This window comes from Crocuta crocuta, unplaced genomic scaffold (genome assembly GCF_008692635.1).
Source record: "Crocuta crocuta isolate KB4526 unplaced genomic scaffold, BGI_CrCroc_1.0 scaffold167, whole genome shotgun sequence".
NCBI classification, from domain to species: domain Eukaryota; kingdom Metazoa; phylum Chordata; class Mammalia; order Carnivora; family Hyaenidae; genus Crocuta; species Crocuta crocuta.
In genome coordinates this window covers 9427294-9447711 of record NW_027532406.1, presented here as the reverse complement: position 1 = coordinate 9447711, position 20418 = coordinate 9427294, and the positions used below count along the sequence as shown (strand labels likewise).

The 20418-nt window shown below is 36.9% G+C and overlaps 1 protein-coding gene across 1 annotated transcript in view; it reads right to left on the bottom strand.

The window, feature by feature from the left end:
• Window positions 1–11699: 11699 nt before the first annotated feature.
• CTNNA3 (catenin alpha 3) overlaps window positions 11700–20418 on the bottom strand; it is a 1601461-nt gene continuing 1592742 nt past the window's right edge. The window contains exon 18 of the mRNA XM_077778723.1: window positions 11700–19900. Within this exon, the coding sequence (XP_077634849.1) occupies window positions 19613–19900 (288 nt within the window). The 3' untranslated portion in view covers window positions 11700–19612. The remainder of the gene's footprint in view (window positions 19901–20418) is intronic.

The following is a 20418-nucleotide window of genomic DNA, read 5'->3' as shown; positions in this document are numbered from 1 at the left end:
AGTTATCTAATCAAGAAAAACAAACAAACAAACAAACAAACAAACAAAACAGACCCCTCTAAGGCCCATGAAGTTTAACCTTCTATACCCTCATTTCTTTCTACTTCTCTCATTTGCTTCCCCTCAACCTAATTGTCTTCTATTCCAAGTAGCTCATACCTTAGGGCCTTTATATTGCTTTTTCAACTTCCTAGAATACTCTTCTTCCAGACAGGTATGGCTTTTCCTCTTTCCTTTAAATCTCCTTTCCCAGTATTACTATTTAAAGTATTTGTTCTTGTTTCTCTCTCCCTGATAAGCACAGAACTTTTTGTTGGTGTTTTATTTATTGAAAAACAATGATACTTAGCATCCTCAATACCTAGACTAGCATACTACAAATATTTCTTATATGAAAGAATTAATGGATAAGTGATTGAAACAACACATTCAGTTTTTCCTTGTGTTCCTAGTACCAGGTTAGAATTAAGAGCCATAATCTGCGCTGTCCTCAAGACATGCTCAAAACAACTACTTTGAAATAGAGATGATGGATGCATCTAACTCTGTAACTTAAAGTTAAGCATTCTTTCCAAAATCCTAGGGTAAGTCAGTCTATAGGTGATAGTTTAAATATATAATGGATTATGCAGTTATATACATTGATACTGTAAATCTATATTCCCATACATGAAACACTTCCATAATATTTTGATAAAGGAAAAAGTGTGATTACAAAGGTTATATATAGTCATTTTTCTTTGGGGAATGGAATAGAATGGAGGAAAGAAAGAAAACATATGAGGATACACACTAACATATTTTCAGAAGTTATCTTTGAGTAATAGAGTCATTTTCTTTTATTTTTCTTTCTCTTTTCATAGACTGTAAATTTTGGGATGGAGCTCTGTTAATATAAAAAAGTAGAGAAAACAAAAGCTTAATACTGAAAGTGCCCGTGGCTTTCTCTTGTCTGGACTACTGTTTTTAAACAGTGTTGAAGGGAACAAAAGGAATAAAGGGAATAAAGCTGAACAGGGCTTTATTCTTCTTTTAAAAATTTTTTAATATTTTTTATTTATTATTGAGACAGAGAGAAACAGAGCATGGGTAGCGGAGGGGTAGAGAGAGAGGGAGACACAGAATCCAAAAAAGGCTCCAGGCTCTAAGCTGTCAGCACAGAGCTGAATGTGGGGCTCAAACCCACAAACCGGGAGATCATGACCTGAGGCGAAGTCCAAAGCTTAAGCAACTGAGCCACCCAGGTGCCTCCAGGGCTTTATTCTTTAAATAAACTGAAAAGATACTCTGTTTTAATGTTTTCTTCATTTGGAATTCATGTTGGACTCTTACCCTCCCCCACTTACATTTTCTACTTTCTGCTTTAAGGGAAGAGGTTAGAAGTTAGTACACAATTCTCTAGGGATCTGAGAGTTAAGAAATTCATGTTGTTTCTCCATCTACCTCATTGCTGTAGGAATGCCTACATTCCTTCCTATTTCTTGTCAATTGCATAGCTCCCCCTCTCAAAAAAAAGAAATAAACATCTCCCTCCCAAAATAAAAATAATAATAATAAAGTCACCAATAACTTTCCCAGAAACTTTTTTTTTTTTTTAATTCTGTACTTGTCAGGGAGCCTGAGTGGCTCAGTTGGTTAAGCATCCGACTTCAGTTCAGGTCATGAGCTCACGGTTCATCAGTTTGAGCCTCACATTAGGTTCTGGGCCAAATAGTGCAGAGCCTGCTAGGATGCTCTCTCTCCCTCTCTGCCCTACCCAAGCTCATGCCCGTTTCTTTCTTTCAAAATAAATAAGTAAACTTGAAAAAAAAATAGAAAAAACTCCATACGTGTCAAAGCAAAATCAGATTGTGCCAGAGAAATAATTCATCTATAAATAAATTTTGAGAACCCAGCTTGTGTGAACAGTGATCAAGAAAATAACTACTGTCTGTTCCTTTCATACGAATAGATTTGTTTGCAACTCATTTTTCCTTTTAAAACAATGTGAAAGTCTATCCATGTTTTCACCACTTGTATTTAATTAACTAGTGAGATCTTATATTAACTAATGAATATTTTCTGGGAGGAATATTTCCCCCTTTTCATCATTTCTCTGTAAAATTTGCTTTTCCTCCTTCTTCATACTTGACTTTTTTCCCTTTTCCCACATAATTTTAACATTTATTTTCATATCAATAACTCATTCTTAAATGTTTATTAATTTTTGAAAGAGAGAGCTTGAATCAGGGAAGGCCAGATAGTTGGAGACAGAGGATCCAAAGAGGGCTTTGCTGATAGCAGTGAGCCGGATGCAGGGTTTGAACTCACAAACCACGAGATCATAACTTATGCCGAAGTCAAATGCCCCAGTAAGTTATTTTTACTGACCACGCATTTGCCTTTCTTGAGGAGGAAAGCACTTCGCTTTTCATCATTTGCATCTATTTGACTAATTAGGTAATAAGACTAAAATATCAGAGACTTAAAACAATAAAGGATTTTTTCTTGTTCAGAACATATATTCTGAGGAGAGACAGAGACTATGACTGTACTATAAAATTGTCTTCACTTCGGGGCGCCTGGGTGGCTTAGTCGGTTAAGCGTCTGACTTTTGCTTAGGTCATGATCTCGCGGTTTGTGGGTTCAAGCCCCGCGTCGGGCTCTGTGCTGACTGCCAGCTCAGAGCCTGGAGCCTGTTTCAGTCTGTGACTCCCTCTCTCTCTGACCCTCCCCTGCTCACGCTCTCTCTCTCTCCTAGAAATAAATAAAACATTAAAAAAAATGTAAAATTGTCTTCACTTCAATACCCAAGCTGATGGAGATGGAGTAGGCTTTATCTGGAACATGGTGAGGCTTGTGTTAGAAGGAACATGGTGTAACACAGGATAGTTCTTAAAATTTCTGCCTGAAGATGACACACAGTACTAGAGCTCACATTGTATTACCAAAGTAAGTTAAGTGGCCATTTTCAAGTTCAAGAATATACGGATATATAATACTTGGGCAGAAAAATAAAACCAATAATTTTTGTGGTTTCATATGTATTTGAATAATATATATTATATATGTCGTATATATCATATGATATCTCATATATATCATATGTATCTTCAAAGCTAAAATTTTTAATGTAGACAACAGCGTATATTTGGGCACTAAAATAAAATAAGAGAGAATCTGGGATTTAGGAAAAGGGAATCAGAGAGGGAGTGTTAAAGGAGGTGAGCTTGGGTAGGATTTTTAAGGGGAATCAGTAGGTCACGGGCAAAGGAAAAGGAAAAACAGGCATGGGAAATAGGCTAAGAGTAGGAAGGTTTTCAGGGTATGTGACCTCTAGGTTATGAAAGTTTGGTGGTTGGAATGGTTAATGAAAGAAATGGTACTGGTAAAGGCTCAAAGGTTAGCAGGACGTTTCACATAGAAAGAAAAGAGAACCACATTAATTTTTTGTGTAATGGGTTGACATGTTTTTAAAATAGCACTATGATGTATGCATTCAATGTCAAGTGGGCCTGGGCGGTGGAGTTAAGGTACTCCTTGAGCAGCCAGGTGCCTTCCAGCAAGCTTTGTGTTTGTGTGCTGTATGTGCTTCTGCACGTGTGATATATGTTTGGAATTTTGTGGTAGCTAATTACCACTTGAGTGACTTCCATGGTTATAAAAATATGTATCTGCTCAAATTAAAGTTTCAAGAAACAGAAGCTGATTCGGGATGACTCAAGCCTAAAAAATTTATTATAAGAATTTTGGGCAGAGACTCCTGTGTGACTCAATCAATTAAGTGTCTGACTCTTGACTTCAGCTCAGTTCGTAATCTCACAGTTCATGTGTTTGAGCCCTGAGTTGGGCTCTGCACTGACCATTTGGAGCCTGCTTGGGATTCTCTCTATTTCTCTCTGCCCCCTACCCACTTTCAAAATAAATAAATAAACTTAAAAAATATATTTGGGCAGCTCAAATCACTAGGTAGTGCTAGAAAACCAGGTTTGGCTAGGGAGAGAGGAGAAAAGGCCCAAATCATGTCTCAAACCTGGTTTGACGTGGAATATTCTCCCTTTCCTACCTCCAGTGGAGAGCAAACAACTAAGCCCTGGGGGACTGCTGCATTTTGCTTATGAGACAAAGACCAGCATACATGTGTCTGAGTGCTAGAGCCAAAGGTGTTGCCTGTGCCCAAGTGCAGGAGAATCTAGAAAAGAGAGTATCTGGCCTCTCTCTTTTTAGAGTGAGACAGTTTTTCTCATGTTCTATCAGACCCCCAAAGCATGGAAACCCCAAATACTGAAAGGTGTATAGATGCTGATTAGTCAAAAGAGTGAAAATGCCCATAAAAGCAGAAAGAAAGAAGTTACTGATATGAAAAAAAAAAAATCATTTGGAAAAATGATTGAAATTGACAGATGACAAGGGAAGACTTGAAATTGGGTTTGGGAAGTTTGTGCTGGGGTCTAGGAGGATACCCATCCATGGGTAGCAGGAAATCATGACTTGTGGAGTCAAGAGAAGAGAATTCTTCCCTTGATATGTGTTAGCTCTGTGGTCTTCATCAAGGTGTTATCCAGAAACCTCAGTAAGTCAGAGATAGCAATATTAGTACAAAGATCAGATAAGATAATCTGTAGAGACTCTTCTATGCCATCTACCATAAGGCAGGTGTTCAAGCAACACTACACAGACACCTATTCTCCACAAAGCCTTGGGTTAAAAGCAATGAGGAAAGTCAGTACAAAGATTTCCATATTGTTCCAGCATTTAGTGTCTTGAACTTCTCAGGAGACAATGATTGGTAAAGAAATGGTAAAAACATAAAGATTAGAGCACATAAGCTGTGCTATTGATAAGGAGTCGAACTCTCCTGGAATCTGGCTGGATCACATTGTTTCCTTTGACTGTATCTGGTTTTCTCTCAACCAAGATGTTGAAGAAAAACTATTCGCTGAACAGTTAGTGAGCAAGTCCTGCTGGGTGTATTCCTCAGACATGCATCTACTTCATCACCATTTCTTTCCAAGTAAATCTGCATTTCATTCAGCTTCACCTTCTTCTTTCTTTTGAATTCCTTCAAGGAAAAATAGAAAGTGGGCACTTGGAAGGTAATTTCAGTCAAAAAGAATTATAAGTCACAAAAGATCTATAAAAGGGCTCAGATTCAAATATAATGATAAATGATAGCATCATCCTTTTGTAAGATAATAGAAAGGGTTGCTTGACCTTCCTAAAGGCATTACAATTCAGATTGTTTGAAAACACAGGCAAAGTAAAATATATATGAAGGCAAATAGTTTCCAGGTTGCAGACAATGACCTACACATGGGGGTTTCTGATCTGTGCCTCCTCTTGCCTCTGTGAAAATAGAGATGGTGGAAGTCTCCAGGTAAAGGGCTTCTGGCTTAGACTCAAGCAGCTTTACATTTCATCTATCATTCATATTGAGGCTGTACAAGATATTATTTAAAAACAGTTCTGTGGCTAAAAAGGAAGTCTAGATTGTGATACTGTCTTCTGCAGTCTTTCAAGACTCTCTCATGAGATGGATTATAAGGGAATACTACACTCGCCTATTCCCAAAGCATTGCCACAAATACTCTCATATTACTCTCTCAAGAATTTAGTGAGAAAGGAATACCACTTGGGTATTTGCGACCAAGAATATGACTACTTATAATTTTCATTCAACATAAAACTTTATCATCTATTTCGAAAGATAAAAGGGAGGTTAGTGTGTTCTTCACAGTCAGTGTTTCTACTCAGTCCCTAATGGGCCTATTCTTAGAAAATAAAATATTTGGGAATGGGAAAATAAAATGTGAAATCAGAGTGTTCTGGGGACATTGGCCTTTGCCAAGATCTTAGCAGTCACCAGATTCCTGGTCAGAAAGGTCCACTGGAATCCTTTTCTCACTATAGTCTTGTAATTCTCAATGTAAGTGTGTTCTAGTAAATAGCGGTGTTTCCATGGCTCTCCTGCTTCCCACACTTCTATCAGCACATCTGAGAAGAGTTATGGGCTCTGGTATTAAAAAGATCAAATGATACATGAATTATGTTTTCTCCTATGTCTTGATGTAATGAAGAAAAAACATGTCTCCGCAACTGGCTATTTCATCCTCAACGGCACCAATTATTTAAAAGTGTCATTTATATACAGACCCTGCAGCTATATCAGTGCAGCTGGAACTTAATTTAATCCATTTACTTATTTGTTCAATTAACATTCAGTGAACACTTGAAATGTTCTTCCTTTACTGCAGGTGTTCTGAAGTAGTAGGGGAATTGGGGCTTTACAACCAAACTCAGCAAGTATGGACGACATAAGCAAAAAACATTGGAAAATGGGTAATGCAAAAATGTCAGTGCCACCTGCAGTCATTTAATATCCAACACTCCTGTTGAGATTCACAAAGAGTTTTGGCTCTTAAGAGACATATCCTTTGGAAAAATATATGTCTACTTTATGTAGACTTATTTCAGCACTAGAGAGTTAAAACATATACATTGGAATCTTATTACTGTGACATCATTAGTCATAATCATATGGGATAAGTCTCTTATTTCTCTTAGCTTCAATTTTGTCACCTTGTAGTGGGCTAAGTTGGGTTGCTTTATGGCATTTTTGTGAGGAATAAGATAACATATATAAAATATGCAGCACTCAGGCGCCTGGCTGGCTCAGTCAGTTGGTCATCAGACTTCATGAAGCTCAGGTCATGATCTCACAGTTCATGAGTTCAAGCTCCACCCTGAATTCTGTGCTGACAGCTCAGAGTCTGGAGCGTACTTTGGATTCTGTGTCTCCCTCTCTCTCTGACCAACCCCAGCTCACACTCTGTCTCTCTCTCTCTCTCTCTCAAAAGTAAATAAACATTAAAAATTTTAAAAATAATAAAATAAAATAAAACATGCAGCACAATGCTTGGTGTGGAAGAACTATTCATTAATGGTTGGTGTAGGGAGGACAACAATTGTGATGATGATGATGATGATAATGCTACCTGTTATTGCATCTCTAAGTGAATGTGAAAAGACAACTTAGCGGTGGGGTGGAGGAAACAGAGGAGAGATATATCAACTATTCACTGATAACAAAATCATTTTGGTTAACAGGTTTTCATCAAAGATCACCTACAACTTGGAGTGCATTTTAGAGGTGTTTTGATTACATAATAGTTGAATATGTGCAAAGGGATATTGATCACAATAACTTTGAGAGACCTGCTGATGGACATAAAACTAGACCTCAAGCAAGAAGAGATCTTAGCAAAGTTGAAGAGAATGAAATAGGTGTATGGCAGATACACACACACACACACACATTCCATACATATTACAATATATATTACATATTTGACAATCATGCTGCTTTTCATTGCTCAGTTACTATGGACCAGTCACGGCACTAAATATTTCGTGTGCAAAATTGCTATTAATCCTTATACATCCTTTCCACGAAGGAGCTAGAAATCATGTTTCTAGCCTCACTGTGAGGGCTAGAGAGCCCTTGTGCAGGAATAAGCTGAGGAGCTGGTATAGATGAGACAGATACTTGAACAGAGAAGGGAGTTTCCAAAGCAGAGGCTCTGAGGATCCATCTCACACAGACAACCCGTAGCTAAGAATTGTGCCTCCCACTTGGTTTGAAATATTTCTGCCGTATTCCAGAAAATGAGTAGCAGAAAGCCCATGTACTTTAATCATTCGTAAATATGGGACTTAAAAGACTTTGTTTCCGTCTCAGAAGAAGAATATATCAGGCTGGCATGAGGGAGGAGAGGCCAGGGGTGGAGGAAGGGCTCTGAGCAGTGGCTGAGCTGCCTTAGGAAAACAGTGGCAGAGAACTGCCTCCTGCCTTGCTTGCCCTTAGGGCAATTATGAGGGCAGGAATTGTACTGTCCTAGAGTCCTCTTCTTCACCATGGCCACCTGATACCTGGCTACTTCTCTGACTTACTTCCTGTCAGGCCTACTGTCATGTCTTCCATCAGCCGTACTTTCAGAGTATGATGTACTGTGTTCCCTGGACCACAGGAGCCGTGCACATGCTATTAACTCTGCTCACAACACTTCCCATCCCACTGTAGCTGGTGAACTCCTGCTCACTCTTTGGATTTCAGCTTCAGCGTCACTTCCTCTGACCAGTCTTCCCAGTTAGGCCATTTAGTCTAAAGTCCTTAATTTTAGGCTCATAGCACCAGTGTGCTTCTCCTTTGTGGAAATTATCAAAGATAATTTGCACTTTCAGACCCTTATTTAATTAACTGCTATCTCCTTTGCGAGTGGCTAAGGTCTTTAAGAGGAAAGATTGTTTTTACTGATTGTTGCATCCCTATTACCTACGGAAATATCCAACCCATGGATGTTCAAGATCTGTCTGCATTAATATGAGTTGGCTCCTCTCTGCCATTCGCTGGCATGTCCATGCTCTCCTGCCCCAGGCATTTCTTTTTCCCTGTGCTCCTATGAAGGAACTTTCAGAAGTCTGTTTTTGGGGTTGTAACCTTAAAGCTTCTAAAAACTGTATGTATAATAATAATGGTTAAATGTTATGCTGTGTTTACCTTGAGCCAAACACCATTCACAGTATTTTATGAACATGAATTCATTCAATATTCTAATGATTCTGTCCATTCTATCTTATTTCATTAAATCTAATTATGAAACACATCCTTAGTTTGTTAATTGAACTCTGAAATGTCATCTCTGTTTTACAAATGAGAATTTTGAGATAATGAGAGGTTTAGCAACTTGGTCAGCAAGACTGGTGCTAAAAGTGAGAGTCAGGATGCAAACCACACAGGGTGAGAACAGAGCCCCTGCTCCTGACCATGGTGCCATCTTGCCACCTGGTGGAAGTCACGTATTGGGGCTCTTTCTGCATTCTTCAAATCAGATACAGCCATCCCACTAGATCACAGAGGGCACATGAAGCCATGGGATAAGCATTGTGCTGCCCACCTGACCATCACTATTTGATAGGAAAATGTGAAATTGCCTGTAGAGTAAAATAAACTATAATTTATTAAAAGAAATGCATATATTAAATAGTCAAATGCAAATGTATCCGCTGTAGGAGTAACCTAATACTTGTGATTACTTGTGTTTGATACTTTATCATGTATTTCAAAAATAGTTTTAAAAGTTCTAAATCCATATTTTCACCCAGGCACTTGTTTATAGCATACACAGGATGATTGTAACTGATTTCAATTAATCACTTAGCCTTAGCATCTTTGTCTGACATGAGAACATCTGTCATTTAACCCACTATTATCTTTCTGAGCTCCATCCTACTGCAGCTATTCAGTTCACTTTGTTTTAGCCAGTTGAGCCCTGGATGCGGCATGTTCACTCTTACCTTCTGGAGTTGGCTCATGTCTGTCTCTCTGGAATGTTGTCTTTCTCCATCCTGATAAACCCTATTCTTCTATTAGAACCTCCATAAAACCCCCACCTACTCGAATTCTGAAACTTATATGCTTTCTTGCACCTTCTGCGGGATTGTCAAGAGCTGCAATTTTATTTCCTTAGCTCTGCTATTTACCTTAATTAACTTGATGATTCCCAAACTTTGATACTAAAACATTCATGCTTTTTTCTATCACCGATAACACCTTTGCATATAACAGTTCCTCAAGAAATATTTTTGATTGCTTAATAAACAAACATGTTAAAAACATCCACTGGCTTTTCCTTGTCGGTGACTTTCCTTTATCTAAAGCAGCGGCGATGGTTTTGGAAGAGTGGCCAGGAGAATCAGGAGTTTTCAAATCCGGTTCCTGACACTCATTACTGTCTCTGTGAGGAGATACTGAGAATTAATAAGCTCTCAGAATTTCAGATTAGATAGCTCAGAGAGGCTCTGAATCACAGATGAGTGGATTTCTGCATTCGTTCATTTGAAATAAACTCTTTCATGAATTTTCTCATTCCTTCTAAAAATATTAGTTGGGCTATTCCTATGTCACTGTGCTAGTGCTGGAGATACAAAAGTAACCATGGTATGTTTATTGCACCAAAGATTTTAGAGAATAATCGACCTAAGGAACTCAAATATTTCTCCAGTAGAGCATTAGGGTCTTGAAATGCAGCACTCAGAGCAAGAAGCCTCAGAGTTAGTGGGGGCTTAATGAATTAGCTCAGTGGATGCGGAATGCTATGAGTATTTAAGGGAAAGATGGAAATGTTCCAGAACCCAGCTGTGGATCCCTGGGTCTATCACACAAGCTTCCTGTGAAGCCCAAGAAACAAAAACAGCAACAATCCTTTGTTCATTTTCTGCCCACACTTGCTCCAAATCAATGCCTACAGAAGGTACATTAGCAAGTGAGGTTTTTGGGTCTGTATGGAGGAAAACAACCCACTTTTGTCCCTTGGGATTTGTCTTTCCTGCTGTTATAAAGGGTGACCAGGAGACATAACCTGCATACCTAACATGTGTCACCAACAACTAGAGGGAATAATGAGCAGGAGCAGACAGGAAAGATGGCCAGAAGAAAGGGGTTTCATCCACCTCTCTGTGGAGCTCAGACTAGCAGATCCGGATCTCCAGGCATTGTCGGGATCTTTAGGGACAAAGGGCAGTTTGATATAAATCCAAGAGTTATCCACTCTACCCAGACCCCTCCTTTTGCCAACTCCCCTGGGTTTCGCATTCTTGTTGCCTCTATGAGAACTCCTTTCTCTGGGCCCATACCTCACAGGAACCTCTCCTCCTCTCCTCAAACAATGGATTCAGACAGGAGAGGAAGGCAGAATTCCTTGACAAAGAAGGACAATAGTAGCTTTTCCCTCACAAGCCACAGGATATTAGATGTGCGATGACTGGAAGTAAAATCTCTGAGCTACTGCTCCTGGATGAAATGTTTAATGGTGTTGCCCAGGAAATGTCAGGACATCAGCTCAGCCTCCAGGCAGGTACAGACTCTTCTTGCCAAGAGTGCTTTTAGTCCACTTCCACCCCCAGAGTGAGCATGACAAACAGATCAAGGTGGAGAGAATGCTGTTGTCAGAGCAAATATGCGCTCCTGGGGCCTAGGAGGGACTGACCCAGAAAGGCAACCTCATGCTGGCATTTTCATCAGCGAAGAGGCAGCCAGCATCTGGCACAACTGAATGAGGGAAACTAAGTGATAAAGACTTGGAGACTGCATTTTGAGAAAGTACAGAAACTGACTGAGACTTAGCAATAAGCATTCTGAAGCAGTAGGACCATGAAGCAAGAAAATGATGTCCCAGAACAGACAAAGCAACATTTATGTCCTGGAAAAGTATCCAGAGACTATCCATATAAGGATTCACACTGAAAATGGATTATCAACAGTGTAGAGATGAGGAAGCTAAAAGATGGATGTGCAGAACACACCAATATTCAGATGGAAAAACATTAGTTGAGCCAATGGTATTGTATGCCAACTATGGAGTATGTGTTCAGACATTCTCAAAAAAAAATTATTGGCCATTTTCATAAAATTCTAACCTAGAGAATAATTCTCCAAATACATATGACCATTAAAGTTAAAAGCCAAATTTCCATGTTAAGCAAAAAAAAAAAAAAAAAGCCTATTTAAACCAAGAGAACTTAATGCTACCAGATATGATGCATGGTACTTTTGTGTATGCCGTAGTTTGCAAAAGCACCATCCCTGAACTGTAACATGTATAACTGAAGGCAAGTGGGAATGAAAGTCATACCTAGAAGCACACAGTTAGATGATTTAGCAATTCATTCACCTTTCATTTATTTATTTTTTGCTCATCTAAACCACATACCACCAAAGATGAATGTCAAATGCATAACAAATTTTTGTTGCTTTAACATACATAGTTTAATTATCAGTTGAGCAAATTATTAATGAGCTACAGAGTGATGAGTTGAAATTAAAACATTGTTTCTAATAATACTACATAACTTCAAAATAAACCCATGTTACATGTGTGACATAATTCAATCTTTGAGAACAAAATGAAAGAAAATTTTCATTGTTTCAGCCAAGCACAAAAGGCATGCAGAATCTCAAACATGGAGTATTTGGGCTTCTATGTCAATGTCATGAGACGATTAAAGAGCATTTTCTATTCTTGGATAAATAATTCATTTTTATTGATTAGTGAAATTGACTTGAAGGATAAATATGGATCTGAAAGATCCACAAGTGCTTTTGCCAAAGTTTATCTATATCCAAGTCATAAAACTGCTTTGGATTGGGCATTATTATGGTGACTGGTTCATTTGACCCCACTGTGCCTTCTGGATAGCAGGGTAAGATGTACAAGCACAGTAGTTTGAAACAGCTCAAATGCCACTAAACATAAGCTCTCAAGATATTGCTGCAATAAACATGACTATTATTTTTGCTTACTTTTATTTCACTTCAGGCTATCTTAGTCTAACTCTGCCCTTCATCCTGAATTATAATGTGCATATTACCTTCAGAAATGTCACTAAGTTTAAACTGTCAAAGTTGTTGCTTATAAAAGTACATAACATAAAGTAACAGACTCTTTTTCTTTTTTCTTTTACCAAGTCATGATAGAACTAAAACATAATAAAAATGTAAAGCAGGGCACCTAGAATTCTTTCATGAAGTTTTAATTCATATTTAACCACAAACTTCCCCAAGAAAACATTAAGAATTTAAGTCCCAAATATGAAATACTAAGTGGGGCATAACATTTAGGGACTTGTTAGTTACAGTAATGGAGTAAAAACCATTATGCTATCACGTAGGCCCAGTGACCTTTTCTTTGGAAGGATTGTACCACACAAGGAAAATTTTTAAAAGTAGTAAAAAGACAGCTAACCCTGCAAGACAGTTGCCAAAATTCTTATTTTATATCCCCATGGACACACTGTATACCGACACAGAAAAACACAGAGTGATAATGGCATAAGTTTTGGCAAAAAATGGAACACTATCCCTACAGTGTTTTTGACATTAATTTTATGTTTCAAGGATCAGGAAGAAGCAGGTTCTGTTTAACTGAGAGTTTGCAACAACATCTCAGACTTGCCATTTTGCTTTATTAATAAACACTCCAGTCAAATTTGATGTTAGAAGCCTAGGTCAAGAAAACATGTCTAAGCTAGACTCTAGGTGAATGAATACCAGAGAGGTTCAGATAATTCACAAACATGGCAAACTGATGTGACTGATGGCAGTTGGCTTGGGACTGTGTAATACATGGCTGTCTGAATAGGGAAGAAAAGTTATCTACAGGATTTAACTATGGATTTAATTATTGAAAGGGGGCTGCATACCTTCAAAACCAAATAACCAGAATTAGAAAATAAGCATTCTTCTTGAAAACGAAAGGAAAGAAAACTTTAGAACTAGACAACATATCATTTGAAAGGAAGACACAAGGACTAATGCTAATAGCATTTAAGTGGCTTTTGTAAAAAAAAAAATTAAATCTTTTTTTGAAGAGGTTTATAGAGAGGATTTTTAGAAATCTGAGCTTTTTTCAAAGAAAAATTCCTTCTTTTCCTACACTGGGGACAGGAGCCATCATGACTGCCAGGTACCCAAAAGTGAAGACCCCAAATAAAGACATCCTCAGTTTGAGGAAATACCTGTGAATCCACTTTAGGAAAGATCAGAAAATCCATAAACTCCCCCAGGCCTGTGATAGGGAGGCCTATCCAGCAATGTGAGTAGGAAGAGGAGTCAAGCCATTAGTTAGCTGTAGGAAGAAGGATGATGTAGAGTTCAAGGACTACACACACCTGCAGACAGGGACATACCCTGTACATTTGTGACCTCCATACAGAAGGAAACATACATTTGTTATAGTTTGGGTCTATTGGGAATACAAAGAAACTATATCTTATTCCAATAATCCTTGGCCAACAGTCCCCTGGGATTTATAACTTTAAACACACAGACACACATTAGCAGTGAAATAGGAAAGAAATGGTGCCAACAAATGTTTTCAGCAACAACAAATGCTGAAGATGGGTTGAAGCAGGCATTTCCACTGAAGATGTCTCCTCTATAATAGTAAAAGTAATTTGTCAAGGGTTTGCATCCTGATTCAGATATATAGATGAAATATTCATTACTCATATGTCTGATACTCTAATTCAGATTATTAGAGGTGAGACTATCCAGCTAAGTACTTATAGGTCTGTTTTTTATCAGCTTAAATGGTCTAGTTATGGATTCCTAATCATTTTTTTAAGTTTCTATCTTTTATCTGTTATGTAGGAAGCAGCCAGCATTTGAAAGATGTATTCCATTTTTAACTGAACAAATCCAGTTCCCTTCTTGGGGAAGTCTGGATGGTATAATGACTAAGGTTCAGACTCTAGAGTGCAACAAACAAAATTGTATAGTCAATGAATTTTTGAGCAAGGTTTTGAGTCTCTTTAAACCTCAGTGTCCTCATCTATGGAATGGAGCTAACAATGTATGCCATCGGACTGTTGAGAGAATTAAATAACGTAATAGCATTTAGACAGAGTGGGCACATTGGGTAAAGACCACTATTTTGTTCTTGTTGTTGTTGTTTTACTTCGTGTATTCTAAGAACCTGGAACAGTGCCTGGGAGATCATTGTTGCTCAACGAATGTTTGTTAAATACATTAACGTGTAATTATCTTGATAAGGTCTGATATTGGGGAGAATTTCACCCATCAGCAGCCTAAATTTCCATTTCTCATCTTACAAACAGTATCCTTAAAGCATCCTTGAAATGTATATAGTTCATCTTCCTTCCTCTGACATGACTTCACCCAAACCAGCAAAGACAAGTACACATACCCTATCCTTAAAATATTCCTCAGGAGGAAGCTCCTTAATCTGTGTAGAACCAAAACCTCTTCCTCCATTTGCTGTAGGTTATCTGCTTCTGCAACTACTTTTCTCTTTCGCTCCCCTGCCTCTATCACTTTCTTACACACATCCCTTTAGAACTGCTCTGTATATATTGCTTTTTCTCTCCAACTTGTCAAACTCATTTCAAAAGGCAGTGATTTACTCCCATATAGCCAATGGGGACTTTTGCATGCCATAAGCCAGCCTGCAGCCATGAAACATCTTGTCCTAGGATCTGCATAAAGGCCAGCCCTACAAACCATCTATTGACCATAAACAGGATTTTTGTAAGGTTGGGTTACATTTGGAAATGGTTCTCTCAGATAGTATTAATTATCTTCTTTTGAAGTGTTCAGGAATAGATCCTATCTATCTTGGTAGGGGGAAAAATTCACATGTAAAATGATGAGTGTTGTAAACTATTGTTTCTTTTGTTCCAAAAGAAAAACTTTTTTTGTTCATGTGAATTAGTTAAAAAATGGCAAAAAAAAAAATGTGTGTTTAAAGTTTTAAATCTCTTTTTTTTCTCTCTTGTAGATATCTAAGATAGTGTTATTGCCTTCATTACAACATCTTTAGTTTTAACAATATCTACATTTTCTTTCCTAATAGACTGAAGGGATCAAAATGAAAACTTTATATGTAGATGTTTCTGTCATTAAGTCTGGCTTTTTTATTTGGTAGTAACATGCAAAATACTGATACAAAAGATATCCTAACAATATGTAAGGAGAATTATTACAAAAAATACTATAGGGTTTTATTCTGAATAAGTGTTATTTCCTGATATGTGAGAGTTAAATGAAATTTAAATATAAATATAGATTTCTCAGGTTGCAGAAATTTTCCTAGTGTACTTAAAAAGATTTTTTGAAATAATATGCATTCACAATCTCTTAATTGGATGACCCTAAACTTTCTGATCAAGACAAAGAGAAATATTTCTGACTATCAAACAGAAAAATGGCTATTTGATTCCGGAATATGCAATAGGCAGACTGTCTTGGCAAAACACAGGCTGACAAAGCAAAGTATAGACTTCATTCAACTTGATACTCTGATGCCTATTTTGCTGACCTAGAGAATTACTTAAAATGATACCAAAACAGGATAGCAATTCTTCAGTGAATTCATTGGAGAATGGTAAATATCACCAGGAAAAGTCTCAGATCTCATTCCCTCATTCCACTCCTTCTATCTCTTTACAAAAATCTGTATCCATGGGAACCTCTATCCCTATTGGGAAGCGTGCTTTTGATATCAAAAAGGGTAAAAATGTTTTCTGCAATAGAAACAAGATTAAACAAAGGAAAAGAAAAGAGGAAAGAAGAAAGGAAAGAAGCTTCTGAGAATTAAAAGTTAAAATTTTAATGCTATAGAATATACTGACGAATTTGTATGTGGGATAAACACCAACGGAGATGAGAAATGGGAGTGGGATATTTGGGGGCATGGACCAACAAAAATGGACATTAACTGGACATAATTGGCTGGGATGAACAGTCCTGACTGCATAATTCTGGGGGAGAACCATCAGTAGTTAATGGGAGGATCCCTACCCAGGGATGGGTAGTGAAAAGAACACCCTGAAAGTGAAAGTATATAAAGGCACTAAAAATACTTCTGATATCTTTTCAGCCACTCATTTTTTGAATGCGAGGATCGCTAACTATTGGGTTTGAGGCTAAAATTGGGCACTTATCTACATGTTAATGATTTTGTCCTGCTGTAGTATGACTTGAAAACTGTTCTCCTTTGAAGGCAGTAAGTATGCCAGAATGCCAGACTGAAAAAGTGTGTCTTTCTGTGTAGTTATGGAGTCCTTAGCCCTTACACAGAAGGCATTTTATGGGGAACATATGTTATACTGATATTGATAAGTTAAAAGGTGTGTGAAGGCCAGAGGGCATAATTAAGAATATTATATTTTTTAAATATTCATCATTTTCACTCATGTCCTAAGATGAACAGAAAGTGGATCGTTAACAAATTATCTTACCAATTTAGGGTCTGAAGTCTTTTTCTGACTCCTTTATTGAGTTGTTCCCAGAAACTCCATTAGAAACAAGTATTTTAATCTAATTATTCGCACTTGTGATAAATAAAAGGGAGACACTTATATTTCTTATTCTTCCTGCCTGATAAAAACCTTCCAGTGTTTCTAATTAAAAGAATCTTTGGTGAGTTATGAGTTCCTGGGCATTTTTTAAGTATCATTATGATTCTAGTCTGTTTGTTTGTGATGCTAGTAACTAAATAGAATGGAACTATCCTTGGAGGTGGTATAAACCCTATCTTCCCTCTGAAGGACTTTTTTCCTACATAAATTAACATAAATTAATTTCACTAAAAGAAAAAGGTGAGTCTGAGTTTTGATTAGCTGGTTAAAGCCAATGTGTCATGGGAAGAAGCACCAATATCTGTGATATAATTTCGAAATGTACATGGATGGATCACCAACCTATCACTCTTAAAGAAATTTCTGCTTTTTCCGTACAGGAGAAGGACTAAATACAAACACATATAATACATCCTTATTTCCTGATAAGGTTCAGTTAACTATGCTTTATAGTACAAAGTTTTGTTAATACATTTGCTGCTAGTTTTTCTTGTGTATAAGCACTTATTAGTGGTTTTGAGTCAAACTAAGTCTCAAAATGTTGCCTACTACAGGAATTCACTCAGCTGGACAGATGTCTTTCTTACCTCTATGGATCTTTTTCTTATTGCATCTTTGATTACTAAATCAAAGATGGACTTTAGTCCTGGGGCATTCTTCAAACTATTTTTTAATTAAGTTTTGTGTAATTGTAGTTATTTGCTTTGAGCCAAACTGGAAATCAACCTACTTTGAAGAAGAGGCCAGTTCACACCTTATTTAGGGTAAAATGTCATTTTTTAAGATGTAGAGGTTATTTGGTAATTGTATAATTTCAACTTTTTCTGTTCTTTAGGCATCAATCCTGCATTCTAAAATCCAACTGTGGAAAGCTAACTTAGGATGAAACAGACATTAGATTTTCTAAATAAGACTTATGATTTTTACCTAATAGTTTGGTATTTTTTAAAATTCTATTTTCTCAACTAAATTATAAATTTACCCTTTTATCTGAGATAAGGATAGTCATAGATGTCACTATTGTAATATCTACCCTTAGAACAAAAAATGATGGTAGCATTTCAACAAAAGGAACTTCCTTTTTTGTTTTTTATTATCTATATGGTTCTGGAAAATAGAATTATCTGGATTACCTAATTTCTTTTTGCACTGGTTTCTCTTTTAAGGAGTGGACTCTGTCTGGAATAATTATTGTGCACCAGTGCTGAGTGCAAGGCAGGAAGGACCTATCGCTTTCACCTTCTAGGAAGTTTATATGCTAAGCCAAGGCAACTCAGCATTTTGGAAGAATCAGATAATTCATTACAATAAAAAGTGAACACTTTCCACATAATTGATAATGATCTATGAAATTTTTTCATACTATTTTTTCCTCAAGATACCACACACATCATACTCTTGATTTAGTGCATTCTGATGATTCACACATTCTTTTATCCAAACTGGTCCTTCTGGTATCAACTGATCTTGCATTTTTGAATTTTACTTCATCAAATTAAGATAACATAATTGTTTAAACAAGTCATTAATGACAGTATTGTACAAGGTGAAGTTAAAATTATAGTATACTTTTGATAATGTAGAATAGGAAATACATGTTTATAACGTTGTGAAGGAGAATTCTATGTGTGAGAAAAAGTGAAACTTAACTTCTCCAAAGAGAGAGGGGATAGGAACAAGGGGGAGAGGGGGCAATGCATTAGACTCTTAACTTAGATAAGTCAGTGATTGAAGTTATAGAATGACCTCAACGACTTTTATTGTAAATAATGTTATCAAAATCACTCCAGTTTCTTCGCCATTAATTCTATTTCATAGTTCAATGACATAATTCATGCACTTATATTTTACTTGATGCCAAAATGTTTTTCAAAGTGGCCATTTCCTTTTAATTACAATTGCAAGCTAATACAAATGAATTTTTAGAGTCATGCAGAACTGCTTCCACTTCTGTTATCATAACTCACTCAGAAATATAGATAGATATCTCATTTCCCCAATGAGTGATAACTCTTCCTCCATATACTATTCTGGTGGACCCATTTAAATCTAACACTCAATGTGCAGAACTTCTGAACACTATGTGAGCTTAAAAGGTACACTAATGGCATCAAAATTCAATGTAATCTTTATACTGAAAAAATACTTCATTAATAGTCAAGACTGAACTTGACTACTGAGCTTCATTAGTTTCTGATATTACCCTAATCAATTGACAACAGATATAGATCTCTAGAGATTGATCTTCCCCCCCCCGCCAATCTCGACATATCAAGAGAATCACGCATATCTGTCAGATTAGTTCAGATAAAGAAAATATGGGGATCAAATGGGAAAGCATTTTATGAAGTCTTTTGTTTTCATTGGAAATGAAGAGCTCATGTCTTGAGTCTTCTACATTAATTCGGTAATAAGTGTAAGATATTGTGTATGATAGGAAAGGTTAAATGACACCTGAAGGGTTCATTCATTCAGTAAGCATGTATTGATTACAATATAATGTATTGATTATAAGCATGTGCTGGCCATACAGAGATGACAATGAAATGATCCCAAATATATGTTGCCTCAATGTTTTACACTATATGTTGGTTAAATTCTAAAAGTTAGTGAATTTACAGAACTTATCAAGTGTAAAAATAAAGCAGTGTGTTTCACCAGGACTTTGTAATATAGGCACCAGAGTAGAAGAGTGGTTTCAGTAGACATGTCTTCCTCTGAATTCACTCATGACTTGCACTGGGTGAATTTTTTTCTTTGCTGAGCCTCGTCTGACAGCTGCACAAGTTTCCTCTGGCTTCTCTCTTTTAATCAAGGGCTTTTTTGCAGGAGCCTTCATTCTCCACATCACAACTGGGTGCCGAGGCCCAGCAGGACTCTGAATTCGGATGATCTTGGTTGAGGCAATGTAAGACATTTTCACTGTTTGCACTACAGCATTCATTAAATTTTTGGCTGCTTGGATCAGGGAGGTGACACTGTCCAACTGCAGGGAGAAGAAAAGAGCTATTATTCCAGAACACAGTCAGAAATTTAACGAGATTTAATGTTACAGACTGGAATGTTCCCCTTTGTTTTTACCCTAGAAATAAATTAATTCCCACTTTCTGTATCTGTGTAAATTGTCTACATTAATCTATCTACCTATTTATCATTTATCTATTTATCTATCTGATGCATACATATATTCATATTGTATCTTCTAAGATGATATTTTAAAAAGATTAATTTCCACCTCTAGGTGTCAGTGAAATGGATTCTATAATTTCTATATAATATTGTAAGCTCCAGATGGCCACTGCTTTCTTTGTAATGGATCTCCTTATTTCCATGGGTAATTCTGAGCCCTTTCTATAAAAGATGACAATCCACAATAAAAGCTATATTATGGATAAGTAACTTTATGAGAACAACAACTGAAAATTCTTTATTTTAGGGAATTTATAGTTTAAAATAAATATCATACATACATACAGGTGTGCCCGTCCATGTATACCATTCACT